We start from the raw sequence: 14,332 nt of genomic DNA, 5'->3' as shown, positions 1-14,332 counted from the left end.
TTGGGCGGGGCAACTGCCAATAATGTTGCCAAGCACGCGCACCAGAGTGTGCCTTGCAGCCTACAGTCGTCCTCTTGACCCCGTCAGTTAAATGGCCTGTAGGTGTAACATTTGTATTTATGAGACTAGTGTAGAGTAGACCTAAGAGGCTACAGTGATATCATAAATATTCCCTATATAATTACAGTGATATCACAAATAGGGCCCTATATAATCGAGTCTCTTGAAAAATGCCTACCTATTCTGCACAGGTTGCAACAAAGCAATTTGCAAGGTTGATTAGCCCCGGACAACACTAAGTGCAATCAATCACCAAAATATGTCTGTCCCAAATGGCACCCTATTCCCTATAGGCCCTGGTCAAAGTAGAGCACTATATGGAATTGGGTGCCATTTGGGGAGCAGACATCATCATAAAATAAATGCCTGAAAGTGAAAGGTCACCTAATTTCTGTTGTTGATTCAGGTATGCAGGGCAAGCTCATTCAAGCGGGCCTAAAAACACTTTAGATGTGTCCTCACATCTTCAGTGTGTTCTCCCCTTTGTTTCTCCCGCATTTCTCCAGTGTTTCCATTCCTATAGGTCGGTGGTAGTGTCAGTCGCACTAGTGTCACAGGGGCTCCTGTGACCTTGACAAAAGAGAGCCTGAACCAGGATGCTTCCGAGGCCACTGACCTCCACGGAAGTCAAGCATGTGCCTGCTGAGGGAGTGGGTGGAGAAGGACGGAAAGGAGGCCGAGGAAGAGTGGCAAAGAAAGGTCGAGCTCCGGGCCTCTGCAATGGAAAAGGACTTGGAAAATGAGAAGACCAGGACCTCCTTGCTTGAGAGGGAGCAAGAGGACACAAAGGCCAGTCTTAAAAGAAGTGAGGTAAGCAGGGCCTTGCATTTGAGAGCCATTGAAGAGGGACAGAGGAAGGTGGACGAGGTGGAGTTCAGGGTCTCTTGGATGGAAAGAGATCTGTAAGAAACATCTCTCCAACTGAAGAAAGAGCAGAGCTGGAGACAATGAAAGTTTAGAGTTAAGAGCAGTGAGGACTCTGAGATCAGGCCCTAGAGATGGAGAATCAGAGGTCAAGGGAAGGACCTCTGTAAGCCTGTGTTTCAGACATAAGGAAGTGGATGGCTGTAAACTTTCTACTTTTAAACTCGGACAAAACAGAGATGCTTGTTCTAGGTCCCAAGAAACAAAGAGATCTTCTGATGGTTGTACAGTCGTCTCAAATAAAACTGTGAAGGACCTCGGCGTTAGTCTGGACCCTGATCTCTCTTTTGACGAACATATCAAGATTGTTTCAAGGACAGCTTTTTTCCATCTTCGTAACATTTCAAAGATCAGAAATTTTCTGTCCAAAATTGATGCAGAAAAATTCATCCATGCTTTTGTTACTTCTAGGTTAGACTACTGCAATGCTCTACTTTCCGGCTACCCGGATAAAGCACTAAATAAACTTCAGTTAGTGCTAAATACGGCTGCTAGAGTCCTGACTAGAACCAAAACATTTCATCATATTACTCCTGTGCTAGCCTCCCTACACTGGCTTCCTTTTAAGGCAAGGACTGATTTCAAGGTTTTACTGCTAACCTACAAAGCATTACATGGGCTTGCTCCTACCTATCTTTCCGATTTGGTCCTGCCGTACATACCTACACGTACGCTACGGTCACAAGATGCAGGCCTCCTAATTGTCCCTAGAATTTCTAAGCAAACAGCTGGAGGCAGGGCTTTCTCTTATAGAGCTCAATTTTTATGGAATGGTCCTGCTTACCCATGTGAGAGACGCAGACTCGGTCTCAACCTTTAAGTCTTTATTGAAGACTTATCTCTTCAGTAGGTCCTATGATTGAGTGTAGTCTGGCCCAGGAGTGTGAAGGTGAACGGAAAGGCACTGGAGCAACGAACCGCCCTTGCTGTCTCTGCCTGGCCGGTTCCCCTCTCTCCACTGGGATTCTCTGCCTCAAACCCTATTACAGGGGCCGAGTCACTGACTTACTGGTGCTCTTCCATGCCGTCCCTAGGAGGGGTGCGTCACTTGAGTGGGTTGAGTCACTGACGTGGTCTTCCTGTCTGGGTTGGCGCCCTCCCTTGGGTTGTGCCGTGGCGGAGATCTTTGTGGGCTATACTCGGCCTTGTCTCAGGATGGTAAGTTGGTGGTTGAAGATATCCCTCTAGTGGTGTGGGGCTGTGCTTTGGCAAAGTGGGTGTGGTTATATCCTGCCTGTTTGGCCCTGTCCGGGGGTATCATCGGATGGGGCCACAGTGTCTCCTGACCCCTCCTGTCTCAGCCTCCAGTATTTATGCTGCAGTAGTTTGTGTCGAGGGGCTAGGGTCAGTCTGTTATATCTGAAGTATTTCTCCAGTGTCCTGTGTGAATTTAAGTATGCTCTCTCTACTTCTCTCTTTCTCTCTCTCGGGGGACCTGAGCCCTAGGACCATGCCTCAGGACTACCTGGCATGATGACTCCTTGCTGTCCCCAGTCCACCTGGCCGTGCTGCTGCTCCAGTTTCAACTGTTCTGCCTGCGGCTATGGAACCCTGACCTGTTCACCGGACGTGCTACCTGTCCCAGACCTGCTGTTTTCAACTCTCTAGAGACAGCAGGAGTGGTAGAGATACTCTCAATGATCCGCTATGAAAAGCCAACTGACATTTACTGCTGAGGTGCTGACCTGTTGCACCCTCGACAACTACTGTGATTATTATTATTTGACCATGCTGGTCATTTATGAACATTTGAACCTCTTGGCCATGTTCTGTTATAATCTCCACCCGGCACAGCCAGAAGAGGACTGGCCACTCCTCATAGCCTGGTTCCTCTTTAGGTTTCTTCCTAGGTTTTGGCCTTTCTAGGGAGTTTTTCCTAGCCACGGTGCTTCTACACCTGCATTGCTTGCTGTTTGGGGTTTTAGGCTGGGTTTCTGTACAGCACTTTGAGATATCAGCTGATGTAAGAAGGGCTATATAAATAAATAAATTAGATTTGATTTGAAGATGGAGCTTGACATCAATTGAAAGATTGAGGCCATCGGGAACCTTGAGGAGAACATTAAGAAGGCTAGCAAGGAGAGCGAGGAGGTGGTGAAGAAGAAGAAAATGACAATTCAGAACCTGTGGGAGGTCCTAAGGAAGAATACTGCCAAGCTTGAGGAGGATACCCGAACACTTGTGGCCAAGAAAGGGGGAATGACAATAAAATGTCAACAATGAATAAACAGCTAGAAAAGACTGAGGAAGAAAACAACGCCCTCAAGGACAACATCAAGGTCCTTCAGTCTAAGATTGAGAAGGATGAGGAAGACAGAGGGGCGGAAAGCACTGCTTACTGTAAGTTTAGGAGTGAGCTGGGAAATGTGGAGGAGGAGAGAGGGGCAGAGAACATCACCTACGACCAGCTGAGGAGTGAGCTGGAGAAAATGGAGTAGGAGAGGTAGGAAGAGAAACTTTCCTTCAACCAGCTCAGGACTGAGCAGGAAAACAATCTGGCAAGAGAAAACATTGCTTTGGAGAGGGCAACCCAGCTAGCACATTTGGTACCTCGGAAGTTCTGTGAACATACGTTTTTGGTTTCCCAATGGTTCTGGGAACGAACCCATACGTTTCCTGACTGGTAAAACTGAACGTTTTTTAAACATTCTGAGAACAGAAGTGACAATTCTAACTGTTCTGGGAATGTACATTTTTAGGTTGCAGGGAGGTTCTGATAATGTTTTACTATGGTTACCTGAAAGCTTTCCTGGGAGGTTTAATTAATGCTCAGAGAATGGAAATTATTGGTTATTTTGAGTTTTTTTTATTTTTATAACTTGCTTAACTTTCAGTGAATGTTTCAATAATACTTTTAATCATGCAAACACATACATTTTTTATTGTGACACACCACCACCAGGATGGAGCTAGCATGCCATGTTCTTTTACACATACAAAGCTGTTAATTTTTGTCTATTTAAACAGACCCCATTCAAAGGAAACAATCCGTTTTTTATCCTATCAGTATCGAAACATGGTCCAATGATGCACAACGACTGTGGGGTGTTTTGGGAAACACATGATACATCTTCGACTGTTGTAGGAAAGATGCATTGCTAAAACACGTGTAAGCCTAAATTCCATCGCTATTGGGAAACTGGGCCCAGGTTAGGTGTACATGTATCACCTTTTCAGTTCAAGAAACGGGTTTCTCTGTCTGAGTAGAAGAACGGAGAACTTCCAGCTCCGGGGGAAAGATGGCGGAAGCGGATGATGAAGTGGATTCTGAATACAATGGCAGTAGAATCAAGGAGAATTGGAGTATTGTCCAAAATAATGGAAAACGGAGCAAAGTAGGGTACAGTGATGAGAATGACCCTTTGTATCTAGTAGGAGTATGGTTTGTTCATGAGGAGTAGCTGAGCAATCTTTAGAAACCATTTGAGTTATGCAAACTGGTAGAGAGATTGCTGGGTAAAGTGAAGGCTATGAAGATCACGAGAAGCGGGCTTGTTTAGATTTTTTGTGCTTATGCGGATCAGAAGGAACGTCGTTGTGTCTTAACCAGTTTGAAGTGTTGTGTATGCCTCTTCGGAACAGGGCACCCCTCAAGGGGGTTATATCAGGCGTCTCATGGGAAGTTGATTTTGAAGAGATTAAAAATATTCCTGTTGTAATTGAAGCATGTCGGATGAATTGTGCGGTGAATGCTGAAAAAGTGAAGAGTTTATGTGTTCTTCTGTTTTTTTTATATGGAGTCTCTCCCTACTCAAGTGCAGTTAGGGTATATTAACTACAGAGCATTTATCCCAAGACCAATGCAATGTGATCATTGTAAAGCTTTTTGTCATGTAGCAAGTGTTTGCAAAAGGGAGAATCCGAGATGTCCAAGTTGTGGATGGATCCTATTATGTGTTCTAAAAGTGATTAATATGTGACATGTTGCAATTGCGGTGGGAACCATGAAGCCACATCTTCCGAATGCCCCACAAGGGTGAAAGAGAATGAGGTGGCCAAAGTCAGGGTTATAAAGGGCATTTCATATGCAGTAGCTGTGAAAAGGGTTGAGGGTTTGAAAGGTGCACCAGAAGAGTCCATTGTAGTGGATAGGCCTACATTGTAGGATGCAGGGGTTGCCTTTCACCAGCAGGATCCTGAAATGTTAAAGGTTAAGAAGGTGGACTTTGTGGCATTTATAGCTATGGTAATTAATGGGACTGCCAAGGTGGAGAGAAGGTCCAAGAAGATAGAAATCATAGTGATTGTGGTGGAGTGGTTCCTGGGGCTGAAAGATTTCACATCAGAGGAGTTACATGGAATATTGGCACAATTCATACCACCCTCTCAGGTCCTTGAGAACTAAAAGAAGGAAGAAGTGAGAGTTGTTTATTTTGGCTATGTATTATTTTTATTGGGATGGATTAAGTTTGTATCAGTATTACGTATGGATTTATTTATTTTTTGGTTTCAAACCGTCCAGCTGGTGGCGGCAATACAACGTTTTGAGGGTAGTCCACCATAAAACCCACAGAAGAAGAAGCAGAAGACAAACACTTATTAAGATCAGGTGTGGCCAATTAGTGGGCGCAGCGAACACATCTGAACACACTTAACAAGATAGCTCATGTTGATGACGCACAGAACAGAATGGATGTTTTAAATAACATTCTTAGAACGTTCTCTGAACGTTACTAAAGTTTTGTTGTGGTCTTTATGGAAAGTTTTCACGTTCTTGGAAAACATGACTTTAAATAAAACCATGAGGAAACCATGGGTCCGGGATAGGGTTTGGCTGGGGTCGGCCGTCATTGTATATAAGAATTTATTCTTAACTGACTTGCCTAGTTAAATCAAGTTGAAATAAAAAATTAAGCATGACGAAAATAACTGCTCATAAAAGTTATGTTGCGTGTCTTGAAAAAATTGACTACTGCTCCTTTAAGAAAATATTTTTGCGACATTACGTTACTCTTGTACGGCAACAGTGACTCAAAATGGAGTAACCAGCAAAAACATCAAGCTAGCTTGCTAATTCATTAGGGGCATCATCTTATCTCTAAAGTTAAATTCATCGTATTACTAGATGAGGTAAAAATTGTATCAGTATGGCTGATAAGAAGAAACCGGACTCTTTCCATTACTTCATGAGTTACGATGATTTGAGTGACAGTAGCGATAGTAACAGCAGCGATTCTGATGATGCGGGCCAGAAGAAATCAAGGGGGAAGGGGGGGACCGATGCTACTGGAAGCGGTAGCAAATCTCCCCAACACGGCACCAAGCGGGCTGCCAGTGGAGCTCCTCTACCAAAACCCGACGAGCTCTTCAAATCGGTCTCTAAGCCGTCCTTTCTGTACAACCCGCTGAATAAACAGATCGATTGGGAGAGCCGCGCCGTGAAAGCTCCAGAAGAGGTACTGTGTTTAACCAGCCAGCCAGCTAGCGTTCGTTCATTAGCTAGCTGTTGTCGTAACTAGTTGTTGACCAAGCTAACTAACGTTACCTACCTACTTGCTATGTATACTGAACAAAAATATAAACGCAACATGTAAAGTGTTGGTCCCATGTTTCATGCGCTGAAATAAAAGATCCCAGAAATGTTCCGTAAGCCCCAAAAAATTGCTTTTCTTTCAAATGTTGTGCACAAATTTGTTTACGTCCCTGTTATTGAGCATTTCTCCTTTGCCAAGATAATCCATCCACCTGACAATGTGGCATATCAAGAAGCTGATAACACAGGTGCACCTTGTGCTGGGGACAATAAAAGGCTACGCTAAAATGTGCAGTTCTGTCACACGACACAGTGCCACAGATGCCAAGTTTTGAGGGAGTGTGCAATATGTATGCTGACTGCAGGAATGTCCACCAGAGCTGTTATGAGAGAATTGAAGTTATTGAATCGTCAACACATGATACATCTTCGACTGTTGTAGGAAAGATGCATTGTTAAAACACATGTAAGCTTAAATTCCATCGCTATTGGGAAACTGGGCCCAGGTTAGGTGTACATGTATCACCTTTTTAGTTCAAGAAATGAGTTTCTCTGTCCGAGTAGAAGAACGGAGAACTTCCAGCTCAGGGGGAAAGATGGCAGAGGCGGATGATGAAGTGGATTCTGAATACAATGGCAATAGAATCAAGGAGAATTGGAGTATTGTCCAAAATAATGGAAACATAAGCTGTCATTTTAGAGAATTTGATGAAAAGTTGTCAGAAACAGTCTCAGGAAGCTCATCTGCGTGCTTGTCTTGACCTGACTACAGTTCGGCATCGTAACTGACTTCAGTGAACAAATGCGCATCTTCGATGGCCTCTGGCATGCTGGAGTAGTGTGCTCTTCACGGATGAATCTCGGTTTCAACTAACGGGCAGATGGTGTCGTGAGGGCGAGTGGTTTGCTGCTGTCAATGGTGTGAACAGTGCACACCATGGTGGTGTTGGGGTTATGTTATGGGTAGGCATAAGCTACAGACAACAAACACAATTGCATTTTATCAATGGCAATTTGAATACACAGAGATACTGTGACGAGATCCAGAGGCCCATTGTTGTGCAATTCATCCTCCACAATCACCTCATGTTTCAGCATGATAATGCACGGCCCCATGTCGCAAGGATCTGTACACTATTCCTGTAAGCTGAAAATGGCGCAGTTCTTTCATGGCCTGCATACTCACCAGACATATCACCAATTGAGCATGTTTGGGATGTTCTGGATTGACATGTACGATGGCGTGTTCCAGTTCCCGTCAATATACAGCAACTTCACACAGCCATTGAAGAGGAGTGGGACAACTTTTCACAGGACATAATCAACAGCCTGATCAATCAACAGCCTGATCAACTCTGAAGATGTTGCGCTGCATGAGGCAAATGGTGGTCACACCAGATACTGACTGGTTTTCTGATCCAAGGTATCTGTGACCAACGGATGCATATGTCTATTCCCAGTCATGTGAAATCCATAGATTAGGGCCTAATTAATTATTTTCAATTGACTCATTTCCTTATAGGAACTGTAACTCAGTAAAATCTTTTAAATTGCATGTTTAGTTTTATATTTTTCAGTGTAGCTAGCTAATTCCCACAGTGAGTCAGTGTGTGTTGTTAGCTAGCTACATAGCTAACAGCAGCTACTGCTAGTAACTCATGTAGTGTTACAGTCAGTGAAACACCACTGTATTCTACTAGCTAATCTGATTAATTGGGCTGTAAATCACAACTTGTTCCTTACAAGCTTGCCAGAAGATCCGGACTGTACCGTTACTCTTGTTTGCACTGAGGTCAGAACGCAATCACAGTTACATTAAAGGAGAAGTTCACCCAAAATCCAGAAACTCCCAAGTGATTCCATACATTGACACTAGTTAAGTGGAGTTTTTCATCTTTTGTGTTGCACTGAAATGTCTGCAAAAAAAAAAACGGGTCAAGTGACATTGCTGTTCTTTTGCCAGGTAATTAATGATTCAGAAATCTGCGAAGTGTGGACAAATACTTTGTTTTATTAAAAGCGTACGTCCGAATTAACTTTTTGTCAAAAGTACTATCTGTTTTAATTCAGTAAATGTGTACTTTTCCACCTAAAACATTTGCGATTTAATTTATATCATTACTTATGTAGCCGACTGCCACAGTAGTGGAGATGGGGAACTGTACATGTGGACTCTCGCAGTAGCCACCGCAGCCATTTTGGAATGGCAGTCAGCCAACCAGCTCCTTTGTTATTCAAGACGACATGCCAAGCGTAAGGGTATTGTCAGTCATTTACAATCCAGGATGTTGAATAAAATGACATTTTAAACTTACTCTGTCCGGTTTGTCCTGCAGCTGCTCAAAATTGAGACAAAATATCTACGTTAGAGCCAGGTACAATATACTAATACACATTCATATAATTTCATATTCAGTTAGCATTTAACTGTGGGCTGCCACTCAATTTTTTATTATAAAAAAAAAAGGTATAACTACAAAGTATGTATCGTCCTCCTGTGACCCTAATTGTGATCCAACAACCCTAATTGTGTGTGATTTATGTATTCTCATAACTCGCAACCCAACTCTCACATGCCCAGGGCCTACTTTGGGTCCGGACCCGAAGTTTACGAAACCCTAGTATAGTTAGTTGACTGCCAGCTCAACTGGTATAATCCATGCATTGTACCCCTGCGGCACAGATAAATAAGGGAAACCTATAACTTTTCAATTGAAAAGATTAGTTAATTATAAGTAACTTTGTCTGCAGCCTGCAAAGGAGTTCAAGGTGTGGAAGACGAACGCGTTGCCCCTTCAGACCTACGCCGCAGAAGCGGAGAAGCCCAAGAAGGGAGCTCCCCCAGGGATGGACATGGCCATAAAGTGGTCCAACATCTATGAAGATAACGGAGAAGACGCTCCACAGCCTCACACCGGCAATGCTGTCTTCCTGCCCACAGAGGAACAGCCATCAGATTCAGGTAGGGGGAAAAGTGTTACCTGTGTGACTGACCACATTCTGCCTGCTTAGTATTACATCTTCCTCCCTACAAAGGGTAGTGGTACACTGTCCATACATCTGCTCGAACCAGAGCCCTCTGCCTCGCAAACACACGTAACTGCCCGCTTGACAAGGTACTAGCCACTTGCGCCACCGAAAAGCTAGCAGTTATGTGACGGGTGTGCAGACATTTCAAGCTGTTGTGTGGGCTTTCGGTACCAGCTTTACCTCTATCTGCTTATGCATGCACATCTCAATTATTTTTAGGAAGCAAATGATTTCTCTCTCTCCTCTGACACACAGTAACTTGATATTTACAGCAGGGGGGGATATCGGTGCTGGTTAGGCAGGATACAGTGCGCAGCTGTGCATTTCCAGTTTATTTCTGAATGATTATGACGTGTTGTTTTCTCCCTGGTGTAGACGAGGACGGAGACAAGGCCTCGGCGAAGAAGCGTAGGGTGGAGAGCTTCCAGCAGAAGGAGAAAAGGAAGAGGGATCTGGGCCAGGCCACATCTGACAAGAGCTTCGTAGAGGAAGAGAAGAGGATCCTCAGGCAGAATGCGGATTGAGGCCCAGCTCTGGTGTGAAGCTCGGGTCTGGCTGCCCTAAGCCTCTGTGACTGTCCTGCAGCTTTGCCCCAGACACCCAACACTTTCCCTTCTTCTCCTCTGTGTCCAGCCCCTGGTTATGTGAATGGTCCAGTACTCGTCTACCTAGGACAAATAATATAGATGTTAATGTTCTGAAAACATTTGGACTGTTATTTTTAATCTCTTGTTATATCTTTGAGCATATTATCCAAACACTAGTGGAAAACGCACGTATTACTGAGTGTGTTCTAGGTATTGATCAATGTTTCGTTGTAAATAGACGACCACCTGATCTACATAATATAGTCTGGATTTGGATGAATGTCTCTGGACTGCGTTGGGGGAATCAATGTGTTCATATGTTTGGATCATGAGCAGATGTATTTTTCTATATGGCAACTTATTTTTGAATAGCAAGAAATGTATGGTAAATACATTTAGATTATTACTGTCTCTACATGTCTCTGTTGGTGAGACATTAGGTCAAGAAAGACTGCATTTACTAGAGTAATAAACTGTTCCTCAACATGTAATATTCGCTAGATGGCAGCCTTGGGCCACATTTGGTACACAACCTTTAACACTGGTGGGGAGTAGTATCTTAAATGTTGCCATGTCTTTTAATGCGTCTATACAATATGTATACAGTTAACCACACACTGACAGTTTTGTCTTTTGTAGTAAATTCCGTTGTCTTACACAACTGATGCAATAAATGGAATGTGAATATTAGGCTTGCTGATTGGCTCCGTCTTATCTTGGACTTAGAAATCAACATTGATGTGAGAGTATTAGCAACACAAGCATAACTCTACTGAACAAAACAAAATGGTGTGTTTTGGATCTTAGACATGCTCAAAGTGCTATATTTAAGCAATAAGGCACGTGGGGGCCTTTATGGCATATGGCCTTTATACCACGGCTAAGGGCTGTTCTATTATAAAATGGTTACCAGTGTAATTCGAGCAGTAAAAATGTTGTCATACCTGTGGTATATGGGCTGATATAGTATGGCTGTCAGCCAATCACCATTCAGGACTGGAACCACCCAGTTTATAATGTGAAATAAGTGTGTGGCCTTTGTTGTCGAGAGTAACTTAAAACTACTTTTGGTCATTCTGCACAGGCAGTGTACTTCAGATAAGTCAAGGATGTTTCTCATGACAGAATAATTTCCCAGGTGTTTCCCTGTCTGTCAAACATTAACCCATGTTCTGGATTTTTTTTTAATTCCTAAAAGTCCTTTTTATAGCTACTCATTTAAAATGAAACTACACTTTGGTGATATGGGCATACTGCACTGTTAATGAATACAGTGTTCCTTTGGTCTTACATTGACTTTATTCATATTCAATTAATTGACTTGTTTTTATAACCTGGATTTCTGAGAATGTGCTCTGATTGACATGCATGAAATGTGAATTCCCTATTGACATTGCTTTTGTAGTAAATGGAGCAAATATAATGGTGTTTTAGCCCAAGAAAAAAAAGCTGAGTTTCCGCAACGGTTCTGTGATCAGAGGAATTCCTACCATATCAGTCATCGACCGCTGACATGAAATACTGGCAAATATGCTTTTGATAAAATCCCACCTCCAGGTATGTGCCTGGCCTTGCCTGAAGTGCGTACCTAATCCAGCTTTGGAAGAGACTGATTTTTGGAAGAGGAAACATTGTAGTTACTCCACAGTACTAACCTAATTAACAGAGTGAAAAGAAATAAGCCTCTACAGAATACTGCCTGCTTTCCACCAGTGGAGGACTGCTCATTGTAATGGCTGGATTTTTCAAATGTTTAACCTTTATTTAACTAGGCAAGTCAGTTAAGAACAAATTCTTATTTTCAATGATGGCCTAGGAACAGTGGGATAACTGCCTTGTTCAGGGGCAGAACGACAGATTTTTACCTTGGGGATTCGATCTGGCAACCTTTTAGTTACTAGTCCAACGCTCTAACCACTATGCTACCTGCCGCCCCAGGATGGAGTCAATGGAATGGTATCAAGCACAAACACGTGGTTTCCATGTGGTTGATACCATTCCATTGACTCCATTCCAGCCTTTATTATGAGCCGTCCTCCCCTCAGCAGCCTCCACTGCTTTCCACCAGACACTGGGAGATTAATTCACCTTTCAGCAGGACAAGAACCTAAAACACAAGGCCAAATCTACACTGGAGTTGCTTACCTAGAAGACAGTGAATGTTCCTGAGGGGCCGAGTTAGTTTTGACTTAAATCTGCTTAAAAATCTATGGCAAGACCAGAAGATGTGTTTTGTCTAGCAATGATCAACAACCAATTTGACAGAGCTTGAAAAAAATTGAAATGAATAACGGGCACATGTTGCACAATCCAGGTGTGGAAAGCTCTTAGAGACTTACCCAGAAAGACACACTGTAATTGCTGCCAAAGGTGATTCTAACATGTATTGACTCAGGGGTGTGAATACTTATGTCAATGAGAGGTGTCTGTATTTAATTTGCAATACATTTGCAAAAATGTCTAAAGAAAAGGGTTTTGCGCTTGGCTGTTATCAAGGCAAAGGGTGGCTACTTTGAAGAATCTCAAATCTAAAATATATTTTGATTTAACACTTTGGGTTACTACATGATTCCATATGTGTTATTTCATAGTTTGTGTCTTCACAATGTAGAACATATTAAAATAAATACCCTTGAATGATTAGGTGTCCAAACTTTTGACTGGTACTGTAATCTCTATTAAACCAAAACAAATCAGATAACTCTGGAGTACTATTTTGACAGTAAAATATAGCAACTGTTGTCTAATTAGCAACCCAAAATTCATGGCAATCACTGGAATAGGTTGCGCAAAATATCTTGAGTCATGCATTCATTCCTGCTTGGACGTGTTAGATGAAACAAGTTATTTCTTGAATACATCAGTAGTCTATTTATTACACTTCCTATAGAGCACTAATAGAGCAATCTTACTTTATAAGATGATTACTCATTATCTGACCAAATCATGGGCTGGTGCCACCAACTGTAAAAGTTAGTTGCAGCAGTGATACCAGAGGGAAATGTTAGTCTGGAGCCCTGTAATAATAGTAATTAACACTTAGGGTAGGTGTTGATTCAGGGGTACAGATATGCCAATTTGCAATATATCTTCATTCTTTAGCTTGGCTTTTATAACTTATAAGGCTTAAGCAGACAGGCAGGCAGTGCAGCAGAGATGATGCTGATACAGATGGACAGACAGACAGACAGACAGACAGACAGACCGTGACAGCAGAGAAGATGCTGAGACAGATAGACAGCACAACAGGGAGGCTAACAAAATGGCTAGAGCAGAGACACAGTTAGAGTGGTACCTCCAGTAGAGTGGTACCGCCAGCAGAGTGGTACCGCCAGTAGAGTGGTACCTCCAGTAGAGTGGTACCTCCAGTAGAGTGGTACCTCCAGTAGAGTGGTACCTCCAGTAGAGTGGTACCGCCAGTAGAGTGGTACCTCCAGTAGAGTGGTACCTCCAGTAGAGTGGTACCTCCAGTAGAGTGGTACCTCCAGTAGAGTGGTACCTCCAGCAGAGTGGTACCTCCAGTAGAGTGGTACCTCCAGTAGAGTGGTACCGCCAGTAGAGTGGTACCTCCAGTAGAGTGGTACCTCCAGTAGAGTGGTACCTCCAGCAGAGTGGTACCTCCAGTAGAGTGGTACCTCCAGTAGAGTGGTACCTCCAGCAGAGTGGTACCTCCAGTAGAGTGGTACCTCCAGTAGAGTGGTACCTCCAGTAGAGTGGTACCTCCAGCAGAGTGGTACCTCCAGTAGAGTGGTACCTCCAGTAGAGTGGTACCTCCAGTAGAGTGGTACCTCCAGTAGAGTGGTACCGCCAGTAGAGTGGTACCTCCAGTAGAGTGGTACCTCCAGTAGAGTGGTACCTCCAGTAGAGTGGTACCTCCAGTAGAGTGGTACCTCCAGCAGAGTGGTACCTCCAGCAGAGTGGTACCTCCAGTAGAGTGGTACCTCCAGTAGAGTGGTACCTCCAGCAGAGTGGTACCTCCAGTAGAGTGGTACCTCCAGTAGAGTGGTACCTCCAGCAGAGTGGTACCTCCAATAGAGTGGTACCTCCAATAGAGTGGTACCTCCAGCAGAGTGGTACCTCCAGTAGAGTGGTACCTCCAATAGAGTGGTACCTCCAATAGAGTGGTACCTCCAGTAGAGTGGTACCTCCAGCACAGTGGTACCTCCAATAGAGTGGTACCTCCAGTAGAGTGGTACCTCCAGCAGAGTGGTACCTCCAATAGAGTGGTACCTCCAGTAGAGTGGTACCTCCAGTAGAG

General features: G+C 43.6%; 1 protein-coding gene across 1 annotated transcript; it reads left to right on the top strand.

The window, feature by feature from the left end:
* The first annotated feature begins 5,973 nt into the window (after positions 1-5,973).
* cssa10h1orf52 (chromosome ssa10 open reading frame, human C1orf52) lies at positions 5,974-10,763 on the top strand. The gene is made up of 3 exons (NM_001141204.1): positions 5,974-6,380; positions 9,209-9,419; positions 9,863-10,763. Exons 1-3 carry the CDS (start codon positions 6,072-6,074, stop codon positions 10,009-10,011), a joined length of 669 nt encoding a protein of 222 aa, NP_001134676.1. The 5' UTR covers positions 5,974-6,071; the 3' UTR covers positions 10,012-10,763.
* Positions 10,764-14,332: the final 3,569 nt, after the last annotated feature.

Source organism: Salmo salar, chromosome ssa10 (assembly GCF_905237065.1).
Source record: "Salmo salar chromosome ssa10, Ssal_v3.1, whole genome shotgun sequence".
Taxonomy (NCBI): domain Eukaryota; kingdom Metazoa; phylum Chordata; class Actinopteri; order Salmoniformes; family Salmonidae; genus Salmo; species Salmo salar.
The sequence above is the reverse complement of the archived record's forward strand: the minus strand, read 5'-3'. Positions and strand labels throughout refer to the sequence as shown.

Bases quoted from the DNA above. Each gene is read 5' to 3' on its own strand.
- cssa10h1orf52 (NM_001141204.1), top strand. From the start codon at position 6,072: ATGGCTGATAAGAAGAAACCGGACTCTTTCCATTACTTCATGAGTTAC. The intron at 6,381-9,208 runs GTACTGTGTTTA...CTTTGTCTGCAG, and splicing joins CCGTGAAAGCTCCAGAAGAG to CCTGCAAAGGAGTTCAAGGT. The intron at 9,420-9,862 runs GTAGGGGGAAAA...TCCCTGGTGTAG, and splicing joins GGAACAGCCATCAGATTCAG to ACGAGGACGGAGACAAGGCC.